The following is a 9,787-nucleotide window of genomic DNA, read 5'->3' on the forward strand; positions in this document are numbered from 1 at the left end:
ACCATTCCCTCAAGTGATTACCACAAATGCTTGTATTTGAAAAGTTACAGTCACACTTCGTTTAAAATTTTTAAAATGTGCAGAATTCTTATCGTTTTTTTTTTCCTGATTTGAAATCATTATTTCTCAAGTCAGTGTAGAACAAAGACTTAGCTTTTTTTCCAATGACAAGAACCAAATCGTAATCGATCGTCTAAGTAAAAACGATTTATGTTATTTTCCCTTTAGTGATCTTCAATCGGAAAAAAGTTATGTTGAAATGAATAGTGGTCGACCGTTTAGAAGTCAATTTTAGGGCAGTATATCAAGTATGATAAAAAGTTGATCAAGCTATTGACCTAGAACCAGCGAAATTAATTGCAAAGCAAAAATTGTAGTTGAGATATAAGCATCCAATTAGAGACGACAATTAAAAACAAACAATGATATCAATAATAGACACGTTATCGCCTCGAGGCTACATAAAGAATTATTGCTTATTAAACTTACTTTTTCTAATTCGTTTTTATTAATAAAAAGCATCTTATCTTGTCTACGTAACCATGAAATATATTCAGCTAATTCTTTGATAATTGCTTATAGTCTTGTCGCAGGTACAATCGCAAAAACTGCAATTTTCAATCACTTTGATCCACATCTTGAATTTTTTCGGTTTTGAGAACAATTGTAAACCATTCCCTCGAGTGATTTCCAGAAATGGTAATATCTGCACATTTAGAACATGAAAAAAATTGATCCAGCTATTGACCTAGAACCAGCAAAAAACAGTGAGAAATAAAATTGCAAACAAAATAATAGCAAAGCAATAATTGTAATTGATATATAAACATCCAGTTACAGACGACTAATAAAAACAAACGATGATATCAACAATTGACTCGTTATCGCCTCACGGCTACATGAAAAATTATTGATTTTCTAATTTGAATTTATTACTAAAAAGCATCTTATCTTGTCTACGTAACCATAAAATATATTAAGCTAATTCCTCGATAATCGCTTATAGTCTTGTCGCAAGTAGAATGGCAAAAACTTCATTTTCCAATCACTTTAGTCACATCTTAAAATTTATCGGTTTTGAGAACAATTGTAAACCATTCCCTCAAGTGATTACCAGAAATGCTTATATCTGGAAATTTTTGAAGTATTCCTTTACATCATTTTGTCATGATGTGCAGTATTCTTACCGTTTTTTTTTTCGATTTGAAACTATTATTCCTTTACAGTCTGCGCTATCCAACCAGTTATGTTTCCAATCCCACTTTACTTTGTTCCCGTCACATTTACAATCACACTTCGTTTCCAGTTAATTATTAAAAACAATTTTAAAAGACTTCTTTATATTATCTTTCCATGATGTGCAGCATTCCTATCGTTTTTTCCTGATTTGAAATTATTATTTCTCTACAGTGGGCGCTATCCATCCCGCTATGCTTTCGATCCTACTTTTCTTTATTCTTGTTACAGCGCAACATTTTGAAATTATTTTGAATGAAATGTTGAGTTTCATCACCAGGTTGAGTTTCATCACAAGTATCCTGTTGATTCTCAGTCAGTAGCAAAATGAGAGTTGCGTTTTTGTAATGTTCGGTCAACAGTTTAGAGATAATTTAGTTCAAAAGTCTCAAAATTGGAAGTTCAAATGACAATTTTATGTCTAATTTAGGTATTTCAACGAAGGGCATTGCGTTGGTAGAGATATTGGATTGCATTTGCGTAGATATAGGATTCCAATTGGTAATTGCATAGATATAAGCTTCTTGAAACGCACCTTAAAATCCAAGTTAGAAAATCGCCAGATATAACCGCGACAAATTGGGAAACGGAGAACAGAATGTAAACTAAGACTGAGTTCTTTTCCTGTGACAAGAACCAAATCTTAATCAATCGATAGTCTAAGCAAAAGGGATCAATGTCATTTGCTCAGGTAAAGTTGCAAAAACAACAATTTTCAAAAATTTTGTTTCAAATCTTGATTTTCAGTGTTGAGAACAACTGTTAACCATTCCCTCAAGTGATTACCACAAATGCTTGTATTTGAAAAGTTACAGTCACACTTCGTTTAAAATTTTTAAAATGTGCAGAATTCTTATCGTTTTTTTTCCTGATTTGAAATCATTATTTCTCAAGTCAGTGTAGAACAAAGACTTAGCTTTTTGTCCAATGACAAGAACCAAATCGTAATCGATCGTCTAAGTAAAAACGATTTATGTTATTTTCCCTTTAGTGATCTTCAATCGGAAAAAAGTTATGTTGAAATGAATAGTGGTCGACCGTTTAGAAGTCAATTTTAGGGCAGTATATCAAGTATGATAAAAAGTTGATCAAGCTATTGACCTAGAACCAGCGAAATTAATTGCAAAGAAAAAAAATGTAGTTGAGATATAAGCATCCAATTAGAGACGATAATTAAAAACAAACAATGATAACAATAGACACGTTATCGCCTCCAGGCTACATAAAGAATTATAGCTGATAAATTCAATTTTATCTAATTTTACTTCATTACTAAGAAGCATCTTATCTTGTCTACGCAATCACGAAATGAAATATATTAAGCTAATTCTTCGATAATCGCTTATTGTCTTGTCGCAGGTAGAATCGCCGCAAAAGCAGTTTTCAATCACTTTGATTCACATCTTAAACTTTTCTCGGTTTTGCAAACAATTGTAAACGATTCATTCAAGTGATTTCCAGAAATGCTTATATCTGCACATTCAAAGTCACACTTCGTTCCCAATTAATTGTTAACTAAATTTGTAAAATACTTCTTTATATAATTTTTTCATGTGCAGCATTTTTATCGTTTTTCCCTGATTTGAAATGATTATTTCTCTACAGTGGGCGCTATCCATCCAGCTATGTTTTCAATCCTACTTTTCTTTGTTCTTGTCACATCGCAACATTTTGAAACTATTTTGGTTGAAACGAGTGCCTACCAGGTTCAGTTTCACCACAAGTTTCCTGTTGAAACTCAGCCAGTAGCAAAATGAGAGTTGTGTTCTTGTAATTTCCGGTCAACAGCTTAGAGAAAATTTATTTCAAATATCTCAAAATCCAAGTTCAGATGACGATATTATGGCTGATTTAGGTATTTCAACAAAGGCATTGAGTTGGTAGAGATTGGATTGCATATGCATAGATGAAAGATTTCAATTGGTAATTGAATAGATAGCAGCTTGCCAACGCACCTTAAAATATACGTTAGAAAATAGCCAGATATTAGCGACAAAGACTGTTGTGACTTGGTTTAAAAACAGACAAATGAAAAAGCAATAGACAAAGAACAGAGAGTGTAAACTAAGACTTCGTTCGTTTTCTGTGACAAGAACCAGAACTTAATCAATCGATGGTCTATGCAAAAGGAATCTATGTCACTTGCTTAGGTAAAATTGCAAAAACTGGAATTTTCAAACATTTGTTTCAAATCTTGATTTTTTTTCGGTGTTGAGAACAACTGTTAACCATTCCCACAAGTGATTACCAGAAATGCTTATATCTGCACAACTACAGTCACAATTCGTTTCCAAATAATTATTAACAAAATTTTTAAAACACTACATCATTTTTTCATGATGTGCAGTATTCTTATCGTTTTTTCCTGATTTGAAATCATTATTCTCAACAGTCAGTGTAGAACTAAGACTTAGCTTTTTTTCCAGTGTTAAGAACCAAATCTTAATTGATGGTCTAAGTAAATATGATCTATGTTATTTTCCCTCTAGTGTTCTTCAATCAGAAAGGATATGTTGAAATGAATAGTGTTCGACCGCTTAGAAGTCAACTTCAGGGCAGTATGTCAAGTATGATAAAAAGTTGATCAAGGTATTGACACAGAACCAGCAAAAAAACAGTCAGAATATATCACAAACAAATATAATCGCAAAGAAATAATTGTAATTTAGATATAAGCATCCAATTAGAGACAATTAAAAACAAACAATGATATCAATAAGACACGTTATCGCCTCGAGGCTACATAAAGAATTATAGCTTATAAAACTCAATTTTATCTAATTTTACTTTATTACTAGGAAGCATCTTATCTTGTCTACGCAACCATGAAATATATTAAGCTAATTCTTCGATAATCGCTTATTGTCTTGTCGCAGGTAGAATCGCAAAAACTGCAGCTTTCAATCACTTTGATTCTCATCTAAACTTTTCTCGGTTTTGCAAACAATTGTAAACCATTCACTCAAGTGATTTCCAGAAATGCTTATATCTGCACATTCAAAGTCACACTTCGTTCCCAATTAATTGTTAACAAAATTTGTAATTACTTCTTTATATCATCTTTTCATGATGTGCAGCATTTCTATCGTTTTTCCCTGATATGAAATTATTATTTCTCTACAGTGGGCGCTATCCATCCAGCTATGTTTTCAATCCTACTTCTCTTTGTTCTTGTCACAGCGCAACACTTTGGAATTATCGTGACTGAAACGAGTGCCTACCAGGTTCAGTTTCATCACAAGTTTCCTGCTGAATCTCATTCAGTAGTAAAATGAGAGTCGCGTTCTTGCAATTTCCGGTCAACAGTTTAGAGATAATTTATTTCAAATGTCTCAAAATCCAAGTTCATATGACGATATTATGTCTAATTTAGGTATTTCAACAAAGGGCCTTGAGTTGGCAGAGATTAGATTGCAGTTGCATAGATGAAAGATTTCAATTGGTAACTGTATAGATAACAGCTTGCCAACGCACCTTAAAATATAAGTTAGAAAATAGCCAAATAATATCCGCGACAAAGACTGTTGCGACTTGGTTTAACCATAGACAAAAGGAAAAGCAAGAAACGGAGAACAGAGAATGTAAACTAAGACTGAAACCTTTTCCTGTGACAAGAACCAAAACTTAATCAATCAATGGTCGAAGCAAAAGGGATTTGCGCAGGTAAAATTGCAAAAACTTTTTCGCAAAATTTTCAAACATTTTGTTTCAAATCTTGTTTTCTTTTTTCGTTTTTGAGAACATTTGTTAACCATTTGCTCAAGTGATTACCAGAAATGATTATATCTGCCCATTTACAGTATGAAAAAAATGATCAAGTTATTGACCTAGAACCAGCAAAAAAAAACAGTGAGAAATAAAATTGCAAGCAAAATAATTGCAAATTATATTACAATCACACTTACAGTCACACTTCGTTTCCAATTAATTATTAACAAAATTTTTAAAATACTTCTTTACGTCTTTTTTTCATGATGTGCAGTATTCTTATCGTTTTTTTCCGGGTTTGAAATCATTATTTCTCTACAGTCGGTGAAGAACTAAGACTTAGTTCTTTTCCAGTGACAAGAACCAAATCTTGATCGGCGTCTAAGTAAAAGGGATCCATGTTATTTTTTTGAAATTATCAAGATTCAAACTTTTGACGAGTGCCTACCAGGTTCAGTTTCATCACGAGTTTCCTCCTGGATCTCAGTACTTTCACCAACAGTTTCCACATCGTGATCTCTACCTTCAGTTGCAACATTTTCTGCTTCGGTTTCTGTTGCTGAGATCTCAACTGTTGTTCTCTCAATTAGTCCGGATACTATGCTCAACTCCTCCGATTGCTGTTCGAGTTCTTCTGTACCGGCTTCGTTGACTGCAGTATCCATTTCTTCATCTGTTCCATCAGAGGTTGTAATTAGAGGCTGGTTCTGTAGAAACAAAAAACGAAGAGCAAATACACTATGGCATCAAAAAGCTATTCGTACAACATCATTTGTGCTCTTAAGAAAATTTACTGTCGAGTTTCGCGAAGGCGTTAAAAAGCCATAACGAAACCTAATCTTTGCCAATGCAATCCGAGTGAATTTTTCTTTATTTTTTAATTTGAGAAACAGTATATTTTCCGTTCTTGCCACCACCCCCAATTACAGAACACTTGCCATTAAATAATAAATCAAGTATCCACAAACACAAACGGACAAGAACCAAAAAAACACATTTTATGCCATATATAAGACAAAGATTTAAACGACAATTATCTCTGCTCACCTCTTTGTCGTGAGCTGACTCTGCTTCCACCATGTTATTGTCATCCACTGGGAAGGAATCAAATAATGGGACTGATTCTGAAGCCTCAACATCTTCAATAGATAAACCTTAAAATAAGACCCAAATGCCAAAATCACTTCAGGCTTCCGATGAAATTACTTATGATAAAATATCCACAACAAATTTCTCTCTGAATCATAATCGGATCAGCCAAGTTCCATCGGAGTGCATTATTAGGTCAGAGGCAACTAAGGCAGCAAAACGTCGTAAGTTAATAATTGCAAGTACTTCAAAACGTGTCGAGAAAATCTTTTCGGAAAAATTTTATAAAGCAATTTGAAGTCTTCAGTCAAAATTATTCTTATTAAAATTGCTTCAACCTAATACAATTTCTACCACACAATTTCTATAATTTTTACACCGAAACCCTACCCCAGATGCGCGTGAGCTGTTTACACAGCAAAAAGCAATATAACACGGATATTGTGACGGGGTCACAAAAATCATTATAGTTCCCTTTAGTTTAATTCACCGAACTGCATTATTTGCTGCCAAAGACAAATGTGCACATTATTTCATTCCAAATTTTATCATTTCTGCTTGTTCATTATGGACGCAACGTTGGAAGAGGCTCGTGTCTGTTAATTCATCTCAATTAGTTATACTAAAATTTTAATACAAAAAGCAGTTGATAAAGTTGACCGCTCGAGTTACCTTTTTTATTGTCTGTTTCATTTTCCTGATTGTTCTCCTCAATGACAACAGCATTAGTGTCGATAGTTTCAGCATCAACGTCAACCAAATCCATTTCGCAGAGTGATCGATATGAAAAAACAATTCAAACTGAAATTGACCAGATGAAGATGTTTTTCAATTTCCAAAACAATAACGGTCTCGTTTTCCACAAAAACTCCAGTCAACTGAGCTTCAGGCAATGAATCCACCCCTATATCAATCACGTCACCAAATCTGAAAAAGAGCTCTAGAATTAAACTCCTTTATATAATAAATATTGAAACGCAGAAATGAAGGCATCAGGCAGAGACTTTCAAGGGAACGTAGACCAAGATTGCTTTCGTATCGGCAAGCGGTTGATGTTATTTTAATGACTCTGTCATTCGCTGTCTGTTGTTCAGTTGTCGTCGATGTAAGATCCTCGCTATGAGTTTCACCTGATCATTCTATTAGTGTACAAGCACAGGAAGATGAAAACAAGATGAAACAAGCGACAAAGACGGAAAATCTAAACAAACAGGCGTGACGAGTGCGATTTTCATCTAACGAGGCAAATCGACAGGGACAGGATACAAGCAACAGTACGAACATAGCTGGTAGATTGCCAGAAAATAGCCGCAATAGATTCGTAGATCGGCAGTCTAAAAAAGCAGTAAAAAAGACAGACCAAAAAAAATTGTCTTTTCATTGAAGGCCTATCTGTTATATTTTGATTAAAAATCTGTATATGTTATTGCTGCCTCTATTAGCTGATCTCAAATAACCTTCATTTAGAGTGACACATTCACTTGACCTTATCTCTTCGAACTAAAGTAAATAAAAGTCTATCTCAAAGTAAGGAAGTCATTTTTGAGAGTGAAGTAAGTCAAGTGTGACCAAAAATTTAATCACGCGCATGAACAAAAAAACTCGCTCCACTAAGAGCGAAAAATGACGTCACGCATGCAATTCAGTTGAAATTGCATGAACGAATGAACAAAAAAAGGCTGTGACGTCATATGGTCGTAACAAAAATCATGACGACGAAATAAAAAAAAACATAGCAGGACAAGTCCTGACGTATAATTCAAAGAATTTTCATTGACTAAACAGAAAAACTAGACCTAGAATGGACTATGAGTGGATTGAGAAAACCATTTTAAAAAAATCAGATGAAAAAATGAGAAAAAAAAACAAAATCAATGTCAAAATGCATGTGAACAAAAAAACCACTAACGAGAAATGAAAATTTAATTCAAACAAAAAACTAGGCCTAGAATGAGTTGTGAATGGATTGGCAAAAGCATTTAGAAAGAAATCCGATCCAAAAAATCGAAAAAACAGTAAAAATCAGAGTGAAATTGCCGCAACTGATGTTCAAAATCACTTTTAGCAGAATGAGAGAAGAGAGAAACTAGCCTAGAGAAGTCAAAAAGATTTCACGCAAAATGTTGAAAAGGCGGCAAAATGAGGTAAAGCGAAACATTTTTTTATTCGAAGAAGTAAACATAGCAGGACAAGTCCTGACGTATAATTCAAAGAATTTTCATTGACTAAAAAGAAAACTAGACCTAGAACAGACTATGAATGGATTGGGAAAACCAATTAGAATAAAAAAATCCTATCCAAAAAATTGAAAAAACAGTAAAAAGCAAAGTGAAATTGCCGCATGTGAACAAAAAAGCGAGAAAGCGAAATTTTGTTCAAAAACCGATTTCTCACTCCACTTTAAATTTAGAGCGAAAAAATTTCACGTCGCAAAACCACTCGCTTTTTCGCTCCAATTCTTGTTTCGGCGTGACCAAAATCACTACTCCAATTTGACTTCAAAAATCATGAAAATGTGTGAACAGATCTTACAAAAAAAACATAGCCGGAAGAATTCCGGAAACGACTCGAAGTGAAAATCCATTTAAACTCTATCCAACTACTCATCAAACAAAACTTGCCTTCAATAATTTATGATTATCTTGAAACAAAGTTATGAAACAAAAAAGTAAAAACAATAACATCAAACCTGTTAAAATATGATTAAAAATCTGATCAAATTTTGTTATAAAGTGAGATCCCGAAAAACTATCTCTGCCAGCATAACTTCATCAAAACAACTAGTTCTTACAAAAACCACTTATGTGAATTTTGAAAAAATACTTTAGGCTAAAATTATGAAAATATAGCTCTTAAAAACAACTTTCACTAAAAAACTGGAAAAAGTTACTACATTTCTTAATATTTCAAAAACATATAAATCCAAAATAAATCCCTCCAGCCAATAGGGTATCCAGATGCTCGCAGAACAATATGCAAGTCATAATAGGCAAAGAAACTTAGCTAAAAACAGAAAAAAAAACGAAAAACTGCAAAAAATTAAGAAAAATAGTTCCAATTTTCTCCATTTTTTTGTCATATTTTTCAACAAAAAAATGACTCTTACCCACAAAATTGTAAACAATTGTTATCATAAAATTTCTCAAGTAGAAGGGGTTTCTCCAATACCCATTTGAGCCAGTAAAACAAAATAATCGTCAAAAAAACGCAAAAATTAGCCCGAAAATCAGCAAAACACATTAAAAACCTCCGAATTATCATAAAAGTCATATGAATTTCCAGAATTCTTCAAACCACTACCAAAACCAGCCTAAAATTAAAACAAAATCATAACCAAACCTCTTAACCAAAATAAATGGAAAAAACTGCTTTAAAATGCCGCACGTGAACAAAAAAATTTCGCTCGCTTAGAGAAAATTTTTTCACACATCAATTTCTCGCTCTCTCAAAAACAGCGGTATGAACAAAAACCACTCTCTTTTCGCTCCGCCCTTCACTTTTGTTCAGCGCCAAAATCACTCCAAATTTTTTCACGCGTTTCACTTCCCGCTTCAAAAATCACTCCAATAAAATTGATTTAAAAAAAGGACCTCTCCAATACACCTCTTCGAGTCGTAAAAAAAGACAGCGCCCCAATACAATTCAAATTCTTTGAATTGTAAAAAACCAAGAGAAGGCCAATAATAGCCCCAGCTATCGCTGTGCGGCTATTAAAAACAATGAAAATCTCATATGTGAACGCATGCTTCGATAA

The 9,787-nt window shown here is 33.4% G+C and overlaps 1 protein-coding gene across 1 annotated transcript in view; it reads right to left on the reverse strand.

The window, feature by feature from the left end:
* The window catches only part of LOC142348692 (uncharacterized), a 35,765-nt gene extending 28,784 nt beyond the window's left edge, over positions 1 to 6,981 (reverse strand). Inside the window, exons 1-3 of the mRNA XM_075400141.1 lie at positions 6,706 to 6,981; positions 5,992 to 6,098; positions 5,393 to 5,651 (exon numbers count right to left, since the gene is read on the reverse strand). Coding sequence (XP_075256256.1) covers positions 5,393 to 5,651; positions 5,992 to 6,098; positions 6,706 to 6,799 — 460 coding nt within the window. The 5' untranslated portion in view covers positions 6,800 to 6,981. The remainder of the gene's footprint in view (positions 1 to 5,392; positions 5,652 to 5,991; positions 6,099 to 6,705) is intronic.
* Between the last annotated feature and the right edge of the window lie 2,806 nt (positions 6,982 to 9,787).

The sequence above is a fragment of the Convolutriloba macropyga genome, chromosome 10, assembly GCF_964194025.1.
Source record: "Convolutriloba macropyga chromosome 10, txConMacr16.3, whole genome shotgun sequence".
In the NCBI taxonomy this organism is placed as follows: Eukaryota; Metazoa; Xenacoelomorpha; order Acoela; family Convolutidae; genus Convolutriloba; species Convolutriloba macropyga.